The sequence below is a fragment of the Callorhinus ursinus genome, unplaced genomic scaffold (genome assembly GCF_003265705.2).
Source record: "Callorhinus ursinus isolate GAN/ISIS: 27379988/994484 unplaced genomic scaffold, GSC_fseal_2.0 scaffold15, whole genome shotgun sequence".
Classification (NCBI taxonomy): Eukaryota; Metazoa; Chordata; class Mammalia; order Carnivora; family Otariidae; genus Callorhinus; species Callorhinus ursinus.
The window spans coordinates 4,464,886-4,478,723 of NW_027397077.1; the positions used below are offsets into that span (position 1 = coordinate 4,464,886).

General features: G+C 54.1%; 1 protein-coding gene and 1 long non-coding RNA gene across 3 annotated transcripts in view; one reads left to right on the forward strand and one right to left on the reverse strand.

The window, feature by feature from the left end:
* Nucleotides 1–13,838, reverse strand: part of CCDC12 (coiled-coil domain containing 12) — a 48,488-nt gene that overhangs the window by 26,943 nt on the left and 7,707 nt on the right. Inside the window, exon 1 of one of the 2 annotated variants that reach the window (XM_073901074.1) lies at nt 12,765–12,845. The exons of the other annotated variant lie outside the window; for it this stretch is intronic. Within the exon in view, the coding sequence (XP_073757175.1) occupies nt 12,765–12,830 (66 nt within the window). The 5' untranslated portion in view covers nt 12,831–12,845. Of the gene's footprint in view, nt 1–12,764; nt 12,846–13,838 lie in introns of those variants that run through there. 2 annotated transcript variants of the gene reach the window in all.
* On the forward strand, nt 9,906–11,509 carry LOC112833643 (uncharacterized). The gene is made up of 2 exons (XR_003210689.2): nt 9,906–10,038; nt 11,390–11,509. It is a non-coding gene; the product is annotated as an uncharacterized lncRNA (long non-coding RNA).

Here is a 13,838-nt window from a genome sequence, read left to right on the forward strand (position 1 = left end):
AAAAAAAAAAAAAAAAAAAAAATCGAGTAAGGTCAGCACTGCTTTCTTTCACAGATTAGAAAAATGGAAATCTAGTGCAAGTAAGTAGCCTACCCAGCGTCACACAGCTTGGGCTGCCAGGGTCAAAGGACAGGGTGGGCGTCAAGCCTAGGCTCCCCCCCGCTTGAAGCCAGCCCTCTGCTCTGGCCATGCTCCCACGCCCACCTCAAACACACAGTGTCGAATGGCACATCAGCATCAGCATCCCACCGCCTCGCATCTCCTCCTGGTGTCATTTCAGACAGACATCAGGAGCCCCAGATATGGCCATTTCTGGGCCAGGAACTTCAAACCCAGCAAAGCACAAGGAGATAAAAGAGCGATGCATGGAGCAGTGTTCACAGCTGTATTTCTCTCAACGGAGAACTGGAACTGCAAGGGGAGTCCGACGTGCTCATGCACCTGGCCTGTGTGGTCACAGGAACAGCACCACGACACAGAACACCCAGGACCGTGAGAGGTGCCGAGCCCACGCACACAGCCATGAGCCAAACCATGCTAACATGACACGTACGTGGCCCAAGACTTCACGGGCTCACACGACTGTGGGTAGTACTTTTTCCATTTCCTTTCATTCTGCTGTCAAAATGATTTAATAACAAAATGATCTAAAAACAAAAGCAGCTAGAGAAACCCAGTTGCCTGTGGCTCAGTCTTGACTACTCACACCCTAAACAGACTCTCCTGACCTTCACCTGGCTCAACGGGAAAGCAGGAAGCCACAGCTGGCCCCCCAGGCCCGACACAGCCCAGTCAATGTTTAGTGACCGTTCTTGAGCTTAAAAACACACGAAACCCAAAGGACCAGCACGCTGTGGGGCAGGGGGAGGGGAAACTGAGGCCTGCACACACCAGCGTCCGTCTGCAGCCCGGGACTGGGCCCAGCAGCCAAACCAGCAGCTACAATGGAGGTCAAGTGCCCTCCAACCAGACCAGACAGCTCCCCCGTTCAGGACAAAAATTTCCGTTAAGAAACGAACTGATGGTGAACAATGAGGTTACCTCCCCACCCTCTCACCCTGCCCCACCATTTCCCGTTTTTCCGAGGGGGAGAGCGCCTCTCTGCCACAAAGCAGAACTCGCAACCACCAGGACTTCCTCACCGTGGTAAAGCTCACAGCTGCAGCAAGGGCAAGCGAGTCACAAAGGCCAACAGTAAGGCCCCTGAAGCTTAGAAACCCCCCTGCCCTAGTAGGAATCAGCCCCGTGTGGCACTTGGGGGCTGGCCTGGAACCCCCTTCCCGTGGCCTCAACGTGGACAGCTGGAGTCAGGAAGCCGCATGGGGGACCCAGCTGGCCAGTTCTGGGGAACGGTACAGCCACCTAGAGTCTCTGGTCCCGAGGACATGCGGTTGGTGTCTTGACCCCCACCAGATCCGTCCTCTGCACGTGAACTCTGGATGGTGGACGGGATTCTCCGCCTGAGCCCCAGAGGGAAGAGGGAACCTATCTATAGTGTGTTCACCATCCTTGGATCCAAGGGAAAGAGCAAGCAAGGGACTGAAAACCCCAGTGGGTGGCCCTGAAAATCACACCCTTCTCCCTCCCCCCCTCACCAGGCCCATGTGCCCATTCAGAGCAGTGCCGGGTCCCCAAACCGTTCCCTGACAGCCGCCAACAACAGGACCACATCAGGGCTCCTGTTTTCCACGTGACGCCACTGGCTTGCTCAAAGCCTGTGATCAACAAGGTGTGCAGCTCTTTGCCATGTGGGCAGGTGTCAAACTGCCCCCAGTCCGTGCCTGACCAACTGATTTTGGAAACTTCACGGTCTGGATAGACTTCGTACCCAGTCAAGTTCATCTTGCTGGGTCTGGCTGCAGACTACAGACTTTTAAGAAAAGGCAAGTCGGCTTCTCCCTGAGAAAAATCTCAGCTCAGCCAACTCCCAAATCCACGTGCCTGTCCAGTTGCTTCATTTCTTCATTCAAATATTGTCATTGGGCGGACAGAAAGGTGACAAAGCCATGACTGTGGCCCTCAGGGGGCTCAGGGCAGATGAAAGGGAAAGCAGACAGGTGAATGGAGAGTCACCATACAGCACGTCCCAAGTGAGCGCCCTGGCTTCCAGGGTGCTGGGGGAATGCCCAGTGACTAAGAGCTGACAAGACGAAACCTAACTCACCCGGAAGAAGTGTGGGCTGTCCGGGGAGGGCAGAACGGGCAGAGCAGGGGGCTAGAGTACCTGGGAGGAGCAGGTATATGGAGCCCGAGCCCTGTGTCCGCGGAGAGGGAAGGAGGAGCCCGCAGGGGACAGGCTTGCCCCAGGGGCTACCGACTTTACCCAGAGCTCTGAGAAGGCGGCAAAATCCAGAGGACAGGCAGGGAGGGGGCAAGAGCGGGACTAGAGTGTTATTTATAGAGAGCATGAGGAAAGGACCAGAAAGGGAAGGGCAAGGTTTGAAGCCGCTGAGAAACGAGTCAGATATGGGTCAAGAGAGCTACTTTCTCAGCCCCAGGACAGCAAACGGTAGACGGCAGCTGCCTGTGAGTCTGGGCGGAGGGACAGCCCCGTCCCCCTGCACAGTGCCGTGTGGTGCTCACAAAGCCGCGCACCCTTCCCTCTCATGCACACGGGGCCTCTGCCCCCACCCACCCCCGCCCGGCTTCCCTAGGGTCCCGTACTGTCGTCCCAGCCGCCAATGTCCAACGTCGTTCAGAACTAAGGGACGTACTCAATGGCCCACAGCTGATAAGAGATAGGTCAGCACTTAAGCCAAGGTTTTCTGATTGCATCATGCTTCCAAAACTCTCGCAAATAAGGTTTGGGCGTGCGTTCTGCACAAGAGCCAGAGAAGTGTGACCACGTCCATTCTTACCAAATGAGAAAAGAAAACAAACCCCACAAACTGTCAGGGCTGCAAAGGCCTCAGATAACATCTGGTACGGGATGAACTAGATCCAGTGGCCCATGGAACGTGTTATAAATAGAACCTACCAAATTGGAATCTTCCAGGCTAAGACCTGAAGTCTGAATGTTCCCAGAGCCTGCCTGCCCCCAGGTCACGCTTCTACCACACTGTCCAACTGAGGAGGCTGTGAGTGGGACCACGTCCCTCCTCTTACAGAGGTCGACCCAGGGGAGGAAGGGATCTAGTCGAGGCCATGCCAAGCTGCCTGAGGGCTCCTGTAGCGACCAGGGAGGACTCTGGACACAGAGCAGGCAGGGTGGGAAGAAAGACGGAGAAAGCGCTCACGCAACAGAAACATCGAGGGCAGCAGGACGTCCAGGGAAAGTGTGCAGGGCAAGAAGGGCAAGAGCTAGCGCTAGACCCCAGGTCTCCTGACTTCAAGGGTGTCACCCACAGCCCTGGAGGAAGGAGATGGAACCCGAGTGCCCAGCATTCTAGGGGCCGCCTGGTGCTTGCACCCCTCCCTTACTTGGGGAGCTCTGACTGAGGCTTGGGGAAGGAAGAGCCAGCTGCAAGTACAGAGGCTGAAAGTGCCCCACACTCGCTTTCCCAGTGGGGCAGGACGGGGGGCCGGCAGCAGGGACCGCTCTCTGGTAGCAGCTGCAGCATGACGGACTCCAGAAGCCCGCTGCAGGGTCTCGGACCTGGAGGCAGGAGGGCTTCCTCACTGAGCCACTTCTGAGAAATGCTGGACTTCTTTCAGGCTGCGGACCTGCAAGGTTGGCTCTCTCTCTCTTTTTTTTTTTTTAGAGAGAAGGGGAGGAGAGGAATGGAGAGGAAGAGAATCTTAAGCAGGCTCCATGCCCAGTAAAGAGCCCAACGCGGGGTTCCATCTCACAACCCTGAGATCATGACCCAAGCCGAAATCAAGAGGTGGATGCTTAACCACTGAGCCACCCAGGCACCCCTGGCTCTCTTTTTTTAAACTAACCAACCAACAAACCAACAACCAGCCAGCCAGAACAGATTTCTGTTGCTTGCAACTAAGCACCCTGGCTACACATGACCTTTTATGGCAATAACCTAAGAACAAAGTATGTGCAGTGCTTTCAGGGCTCAAAGCCATCTTAGGTCCCACAGCTCATTGGATCCACAGGGAGACCCTAGGATGCAAGCAGAGCACAGGTTCTGATGCCCACTTTGCAAATGGAGAAGCTGGGCGCAGGGTGTAAACTGTTCTGTTATTTGGCCCCAGCATCCCCGCGAAGTCCATCACAAAGGCCAACCGCTGACGTAAGCCAGGAACTCACATGGCCTGGGGTCCATCTCCCCATCCCTCCATCCCAACATGGAGTTGAGCCCCCACATGGGCACCCAGGCTGGAAAAGCAAATTCTTTGGGCATCAATTCCCAAGCAAGCCAGAGATTCACAGAGCAACAATGTACGCTGAGGCTTCTAGGAGACTGGAAGCTATTTTAACCTCCGATCAGCTGCTTCTCAGAGTGTCACAGTCTGGGGAGAAGTAAAGGCAAGACAGTTGTCTCCTCTCTGGTGTGATCCACAAGTGATAAAATCCTAACTGGAACCAAACTTAAACTACAAGTCAGAACTGGCACATCTATTGGTGGGAGGAAATACTGCTTAAACAAGGTCTTTTAATCCTCACCTACACATACTTTGAGAAGCTAAGTGTACTTTTTTATTTTTATTTTTATTTATTTTTTAAAGATTTTACTTATTTGACAAAGAGAGCACAAGCAGAGGGAGAGAGAGGGAGAAGCAGGCTTCCTACTGAGCAAGGAGCCCGATGTGGGACTCGATCCCAGGACCCTGGGATCATGACCCGGGCCGAAGGCAGCCGCTTAACCAACTGAGCCACCCAGGCGTCCCAAGTGTACTTTTTTAAACCCTGTGCTGGGCTGAGGGGCTGAGAAGGCAGAAGCGCACAAGGAAGCAGCCTGGCGCTGACCAGTGTCGTGTGGTGGACTTGGGTGACCAGCATGCTGGGCTGTGCCGTGGGGTGGACCTGGGTGACAGCAAGCTTCTTGGGGCTGCACTCTCCTGCACAGAGCTGCTAAATGAGAGTGGAAGTGGTGTGAGGAGCCCTGTGCGGTGGCCCACACAGAGGAGGTCCTCAGTGGGCAGGTACCAACCATGGTGATGATGGTGATGACAGGGGAGCCTAGCATGAGGCCTGCACCCTCTGCGTGAGGCCCATGACATCCACCCCCCAAGCCATGCTCACTGCCCCCACCCCACTGCAAAAAGGGTCACAGAGCAGATTCCCACACGAATGCCTCTTCCCTTCCCTGAGTTCACCCAGAGCGGCCACCAGCGTCACCCAGGGGACGACCTGGCCCATGCCCTTGGGTGGACCAGTTTCGAAGGGCAGATCCTACATGCGTGCAGAAATTGTGAGTCCAAGTCAGAAAAGGCTAGCCACAGGATGTGAGGGCCCTGGAGGAGGCAGGGGGCTTCCACAGGTGGCTTCCCAAATTCGGACTACCTCCCCACCTGCCTGCTCTGCCCCTGCCACGCCTCCAAAGAGCTATCACCTTCCATGCCCTGCACTCAGTCCCTCCTCAGGCAAACTCAGAACCCCCACCCCATCGGGCTCCATCTTAAGAGCTGTGCAGCCTGGGGCACAGAGCCCGAGTGGGGACATGCCCCATAAGCTAATCAAGGAGATAAAGTGGGGTCAGTGCATTCACGGCGGGTTCAGAAGCTCCCTCCTCTGCGCAGTGTACTGTGTACTACTGTGTACAAGTGCGCCCGCTAGCCCTCCATCCCCAGGATGCTCACAGTTCTAGGATACCCCTCCCCAGTATACAGCAGTGCACTGTATTATAATTACCGTAGGTGGTACGCGGGTCCACAGTTTCCCCAATGAGCCCCAGTCCGCCCTTGCTGACCTCAGTCCACAGGCCCTGGGACAGAGCAGGCACTCAACAGGATGCATAAGAAGGGCTCAAAGGGCTCAGTAAGCTACTCCTTGCCCCAGAGAGCCCAGCGCGCTCTCCCACTCCTGACCAGTCCCGGGCTCCTGGACTCAGGGCAGGAAAGTTCTGCTCTCATCTGATGGCTTCCTCACCCAGGTAGCAAACACAGGTGCACTTTCTTTAGGATTCAGTGACCCTGCAAGAAATCTAGTGGTACCCCGTCCAGAACACAGTGTGGAGGCAGAAGGGAGGGGTTGTCCTTGAAAGGGCAAATGTCTTCTGCTCCAGCCACTCACATTTTCTCTAGACAGAGCAGCTCTTTAGAAGCCTGACTCAAAACAGCTTTGGGGTGTGGATTTTACTCCCCACAGGGCGTCGTTACCACAGGGACCGTTTTTCCTCTTGGAATTCTTTCAAGAGTACAAGCTGTTGCTTCCCTCCAAAACAAACCCAGGGAAAAGCCAGGGCACCTGGGGTTAAGGGAAGAGCCCCGGAGGAAGCAGGGCCAGACAGGACCCAGCCACATGGAGCTCTCCAGTGGGGTCTCCTGAAACTCTGCAATGGCGCAGAAATGCCAAGTCCCTCCCAGCTGCTTCGGGTGTGTGTATGGGGGGGGGGGTTGCTGAGGGTATGGTGGGGTTGTGAGTATGGGGGGTTGTGTGTGCGTGTGTAGGGGTGGGTGGAGGGTGCTGGGGGCTGGATGTATAGTGGGAGTGGCTGTGTGGTGTGTGGGGATTGGAGAGTGGGCAGGTATGTGTATCCATACTTGCGCTGGAGGTGGCTTTGGGGGCGTGTGGGGAACATGTGAGGGACATGTGGGGAAACGTGTGGGTGTGGGTTGGGGAAGTGTTCCCCGCTATCCTGAGGTGAAACATGGGTCACATTTTCCCCTGAAACAAGAACATGAACTGCATTTCGAAACTGCATTATAATACTTAGTACTACAGATCAACCACATCCTGGTCCAGATGTCTACAGCGGTCCATTTACAACATACAGCTCAAGGCTGAAACAAGTGACCTAGAAGCAATTGTTTGAGACAACTCGGATTTCTAGTCAGAACACCCCTGGTCAGTTGGTCCAGGGCCTGGACGGCAGAGCCAAGAGGCTCTAGAGGAACTGGCGGGGCGGGTCCCTGCCTTCCCTGCAAGTCCGCGGTAAGTCCTCTGGTGGCGCACAAAGCGTAGGGGGGCTCAGGGTCCCAGGACACAGAATACCCCGTATGGGGCCACTGCCACGGGCACTCGGAAATGTCTGAATGCTTTGTTAGGTAAGTTTAAGAGTTATCCCTGCCTACAAGGAGCTGCCCGTCTACTGTGCGGACTGAGTAACATCCCCACAAAAGGAGGAAAAAAAGAAAGCCACTACACTACTCTTACTACTTTTATAATAACTACAATGATTATCAAGATGTTGTGGGAGGTCAGCAGTATTATCAAGGATGCTGCGTGCCAAACATTCACAAGAAAACAGTCTTCTTTCTAAAAAACAAGTGCCAAATAATAGTGCTGAGTCACCGATACCCACATTGGGGGGATCTTGATGCCTACCTCACACCACGCAAAGATAAATTCCGGATGGACTGGGGGCGCCTGGGTGGCTCAGTTGGTTAAGCGTCTGCCTTGGGCTCAGGTCATGATCCCAGGGTCCTGGGATGGAGGTCCCAGTTGGGCTCCCTGCTCAGCGGGGTGCCTGCTTCTCCCTCTCCAGCTCCCCCTGCTTGTGGTCTGTCTCTCTCTCTCTCTCTCAAATAAATAAATAAACAAAATCTTAAAAAAAAAAAAAAATTCCAGATGGACTAGAAATCTAAAGGTGAAAAGTAAGACAATAAAACTTCTAGAATAGAAAAAGTAAAACACGAAAGCAGAGAGGGAGACAACCCATAAGAGGCTCTTAATCATAGGAAACAAACTGAGGGTTGCTAGAGGGGAGGGAGGTGGGGGGATGGGGTAACTGGGTGATGGACATTAAGGAGGGCAAATGATGTAATGAGCACTGGGTATTATATAAAACTAATGAATCACTGATCTCTACCTCTGAAACTAATAATACATTTTATGTTAATTAATTGAATTTAGATTAAAAAATGTTTAAAAAAAACAACTTCTAGAATATAACATAAGAGAATGTCATCATGACCTAGGAGTATGCAACTATTTCCCTAAGCAGACCACAGAAGATATTCAAGAAAAAAAAAAAACCCTGATGAACTGGATTACATAAAAATAAAGAACTTCTTTTGTTCACCAAAGAATGCAATTAAAAGCGTGAAGAATCAAGGCCCAGAAGGGGAGAAAATGCAATACATATACGGAACAAAGCACTTACCCAGGTCTCAAAGAACACCTAGAAATTAACAGGAAAAAGTGTCAGGCAACCCAACAAAAATGGACAGGAGGCAAAAAGGCTTGAGCAGGTACTTCACATAAACATATGAAAAGACACTCAACAGCATCAGTTAGGAAGGGAATGCAAATTTAAAACACAAAGGGATAACCGCTACACCTCCACCAGCAGGGCCAACTTGGAAAAGACTAACGAGGGCTGGAGCGCTGGAGAGGAACTCTCATTCACTGCCGGTGGGAGTGTGGACCGGTACGGCCACTGGGAGAGCTGTATGGCAGTGTCTCCCCTATGACCTAGCAATTCTACTCCTAGGGATATACCCAGCAGATAGACGTACACGTGTTCACCAACACGTGGACAAGACCGGAAATAGAAAATTATGGCTCCAGCCTGAAAATGTAGAGTAGGATGGATCTAATGTGGTATGCTCACACAATGGAATACCGGACAGCAGGAAGAATGAACTGATGGCCACATCCAATGGCTCACAGACACAATAATGAATAAAAGAAGCCAGATCCCAGAAGAGTACGTAGTGTATGATTCCATTCACCTAAGGTTTGAAAGAAAAGCCGACCTCTGGTGTTAGAAGTCCCAAGTGATTACTCCTGGGGCACGAGCACCTGGGCAGGGAGCAGGGAGGGGGGAAGCAGGGATACTGCCGCGTTCCTTGATCTGAATGACTGATGACATTGTGGGTTTGCTTAGTAAAAATCACCGGGCTGATGTATCTACTTGTCTCTATGTACAGTATACCTCAATTGAAAAGGGAAGTTTTCTTTATGCCACAACAGAGTTGTTAAAAAACAGAATTTAAGCCCATGTAGAAACCAAAATTACTAAAATCTAAAGAGAGGACGAATTCTGTCTCAAGGACAGTAAGAAGTCAGTCCTCAAAGAGGGGAAGACCTCAGGACCCCAAAGCACACCCAGAAGACAGCTACTTGGAGGGAAGCAGGGTCCCTCCCGCCCTCCTGGCTCTAGGAAACAGGCGATAACACAGAGAGATTCGCCATCAAGGTCACAAAAATTCTTCTGTCGCAAAAGCTAACAGATTAAAAACCAGCTTGAATTTCAAGATTCCTTTGCTTTCCAATTCCCTGTCCCCGATCAGTGAGGCCTTGCAAACAGCTTGTTAGGTCTTGTCACAGGAGTCACTTAAAGGAGAAGATGAGGCCCCGACAGCATGTCAGGAGCGGAGCAAGAAAAGACATTGCCTCATGGCCTCCTGTCCAGAGGTGCTTCAGGCAGCTGCCTCGGCCATCATAGGCAAGCTAAATAGTGAAAGATCCAGAAGAGCATGCATCTGCCTCGAGAAGCCCTGCCCTCTGAGGGAAACTGAGAGAGAGGCCCACCCCTAGCCCAGGCGGGTAGGTTCTCCCCAGGAGAGGAGACCAGCTGAAGGGAAGGCCCTTTTCCCTTCACTGCAACCCACTGCAGGGCCCTCCCTGCCCAGCTCCAGGGGCAGCCAGCGCCACAGGGACAGCGCCCTGGGACTCAGCCAGGAGGTATGGGGCTCCCGAAGCGCCCAGCTCCGGGGAGGGGACCAAGGGGGTGGGCCCTGCGGGATATTGGCTAGGTCTCCGCTGTCACATCTGTAAAATAAAGGGGCTCTCCCCAGAGGTAAAATGAAAGAAGAGCAGGAAGAATAAGTGCACATGCGTACTTTTCGCTTCTCAACTTCCTGCGCGCACCATCGCCCTTCATCTTCGTCCTGGGAGGCAGGGGTTACTGTGGCCACTTCTGGCCGAAGACTCGTAAGGCTCAGGAGCACGAAGAGCCTCATCTACCTACTGGTCCCAGAGTCAGTGGAGCTGGGTGGCAAAAGCCACCCGTGCAGCAGTCCCCAGTGCAAGGAACGGTGAGTGAAGCCGCCGGCCTGCCTCAGGGGCAGGATTCAGCTCATGTGGGAACAGCCCACCTGCAGGGAAGGGGGCAGGGATGAATCCAACACAGCCTGGGAGCACTCCAACACAGGGAGGGAGCCCTGCAACACAGCGGGGAGCCCTGTAACACAGCGGGGGAGCACTCCAACACAGGGAAGGAGCCCTGCAACACAGCGGGGGAGCACTCCAACACGGAGGGAGCCCTGCAACACAGCGGGGGAGCACTCCAACACAGGGAAGGAGCCTGCAACACAGCCCGGGAGCACTCCAACACGGAGGGAGCCCTGCAACACAGCAGGGGAGCACTCCAACACACGGAGGGAGCACTACCATGCTGGGCCAGCCCACACAGCAAAGCCACAAGAGCACCGCCCGCGGCCTAGTGCTGCCTCTCCTGAGATCACTGAGCCTCACAAGTGAGGGCTGCTGAGGCCTCAAAGCAGTGCGAAGGCCCACTTCACAGTGCAGCTGTGGCTGGGACCCCAGTGGCACCTTCCCCTCCGCACACGCTGCCTGCAAACAGTTGGACCCAGCTCGCCGCCCCAAACCCACTCCAGTCCTCACCCGGCTTCTCTCAGCCCTGCTGCCCCCCGCCCCAAGATTCCTCTTCCCCTTCCTCCTGCATACTGCAGAGCGAGGCCTTGGGCGCCGTCTGTCCCCGCAGTCCCCCTGTCTGCTGTCTAAACCCTGTCCCCAGGGGACTCATCTGGCCCCAGGGCTTCAGATCCTACCCACACAAACTTCTGCTTGCAGTCCCGACGCCTGCCTGATAGGCCCAATGTGGCCCACACCAGACTCCTGGTTCCCCTTCAAAAACCACTCTCCCTGCACCTCTCATCTCAGGAGCGGGCCCCGCCTGCCCCCGAGCCCATCTGCCGAGACGTCCTGTAACCCTGAGTGCCGATGCCTCACAGCTGAACCAATTCAGCAGCCTCCCGCCTCCGCACACACTGAGGACAGGAACCAGCACTCAGGCCTCCAATGGCTCCCCAGCCCCTCTGGAGTGAGGAGGTTTTGCCCCTGTGGCCCCAGCCTGCCAGGGCCATGCTACCCCCATCCCCACCCTACCCCCCAACCCTTCACTTGACACCTGCCATGAAGGGGTTCCTTCTCTCCCTCAAACAAGCCAAGCTAGTTCTCCGCTCAGCTTAGAATGCTCCTCCCCAGATCTGGCATCCCAACCCTCCCCCGCAACCACCACCATCTCCAACCTCCCACTCAGAGCGGCCTTCCTGTCTTAGGGCAGTTGCCCCGGCCCTCCTTCAACACATGCACACACCCACCCCAGCACTCACAAGTTCCTGACACTCTCTTCCCTGTTCACAGGTATACACTGTCTACCTGCCCCTCCCATGGAAGCCCCTCAAGGCAGCGAGGCGGTCTGATTCACAATCTGGATCTCCAGGCCTGGCACACAACAGATGCTCAATAAATACTTGTTTGATGGCTGGTTGCAGAGTTCCCACAGTGAGGATGAGCACCGAATGCTCCAGGGAAAGGAGAGATGTTTTACTTCCTTTTGTCAAGGGAGAAATGTCAAGGAAGTGATTAGAGACTTGCAGAAAAATGAATCATCTGCGTATCTTTAAAAATGCATGATTTCCAGGCTCCCTACCAAGATCCCAACAGGAGATCTGGGGTGGAGCCAGAGAAAAGAATGTACATTGTCGCCCCAGGTGATCCTGACACACAGGTAGATCTGAGAACCTCGGACTGATCCAACATCTTCATTTCACACATGAACAAGTTGAGGCCCTCCAAAGGGATGACTCAATGAGAAGTTGCAACACTGGTTCCTCAACAGGTGTCTATGTTTGGGAGTCCCAAACTTCCCATCCACGAGGTTCTCCCTCTCACTGGCTCCCAGACCTCAGGGTCTGAGCAGAGCTCGGGAAGAGGTCAGTCCTTGGGAAGAATGGGGAACACATACCCCACCTCGGCTGAGGCTCTGCAAATCCACTTTTCTGTTAATCTAACACGTTGCACTACAAGTGAATTCCACCTTCAAGGAAGCAGGGCTAGGCTGAGGAAAGCCGGTGACCAGCAAGATGTCCTCTTTTTTCCCCTTGGAAACAGGGTCAGCTCCACCCACTGTCACCCAGTAGGGAGGGCTGGAGGACCACCCAGACTTCCTCACTTCAACAGGGTGGGCGAGACAAGACACATGTCTACGTTTATAGAAGGCCCATGGGCAAGACCTTGAACTAGCCACTTCACAGACATCTTTCCCTATTCTTCCAGCTACTGATGAGGTCAGAAGACTTTTACAGACAAGGCTAGGGAGGTATAGAGTTTTAAAGACCTACTCGGGGTCCCACCGATGGGATGAATGGAGCTGAGACTTAAACCAGATCCATCCGGCTCTAAAGCCCATGCTCTCCACTACGCCACCCAGCACCCACCAGGCAGCCTGATGGCAGTTTCTGAGTGGGACACGGGAAGAAGACCCCGTCCTGGGGGCTGCTTCTTCCCAAGCACCTGGGCATGACAAGTGGAGAGGGATACAGGGCCCAGGGCTTAAGGGACCATCTTGGGTCGGCAACATCCCAAAGCACAGCCACGAGAGGTCCCTTCAGCCCAGGCTTCCTGGTCTATTAAACAGGGATAAACTGTTTTAAACCCACCTCAAAGCGCTGCTTCTGGATTGAGCAAATCATGAGATCCCATCACAAAATGCCATGTAAATGTCAGGAGGGCTGACCTGTAAGAGGCTGTCAACACAGGGGCAGTGACCCTCCGCTGACTTGGACATCAGGCTGGTGGGCATGGGGACATAGCTGCATGTGGCCAGGTCAGAGGCAACTTCCTGAGGGATGAGCAGGACATGGACCAGTCTGACTCCGCACCCAGAACACTGGGCGCCTCTCCACCCCCACCTCCCCACACCTCACTGCCCCTTCCTCTCTGCCCCCCAAACAGTTGTCAGCCCTTCCCTCCAGCACCCCCTTCCACCCTCAGCCCACAGTGGCCAAGCCTCTCCCCAGTGCACCCAAGTTCCGAGACTATCGATGAGCTCCCCTCCACCCTGGCACTGCCCCCACTCTCCAGACTGCCCGTTTCTCGAGTGTATAGATCATAACAGTCAGCATTTAGCTCCACCGGATGCACACACAGAAGGCCAGAAATAAGCACCTGCCAGAGACACTGGCCATGAAGACTGACTATTTCGAAGCCCTCTGCTCTAGCTTCGAGGCCCTAGGCTCCCCAAGGCTGAGCTCGTGGTCGTCTGGGTTTCCACCTACCCTCTCCTTAACAGCTCTCAAGAAATGAGAGTTCAGGCAGAAATAGTCTCTTACAAGCTAGGCAGGAGGGAGCAAGGTCTCCAGAGACGCACTGTCCAGTGAGGCAACCCTAAGTCAAGTGTGGCTGTTTAAATATAAAATAATTAAAATGGAATTAAGTAAAACATCACGTTGGTCACATTTTTCAAGGGCTCAAGAGCCACACGTGGCTCCTAGCCGTGGTACCGGGCAGCACGGATTCTATGCAGAACTGCACAGCACTGCCCTGGTCCTGAGAAGCAGGTGAGAAACAGGAACTGCTGCACAGCCTGCAAGCTCACAGCCAGAACCTGCTCCAGAGCTCAGGCGCAACCCCGGAGGGGCTGGGGACAACCACCCGCCCTTCCAGGGCGCAAAGAAACAGCCCAATCCAGGCTAGATGCTGGCGAAAGCCCACAGCCAAGGGCAAGTGTTTGTGCCAAGTTAACAACCTTTAGAAGCCTCCTCTGGCTGCCGAGAAAGAGGTCAGAACAGGATGAAGTGGCCTCACACTG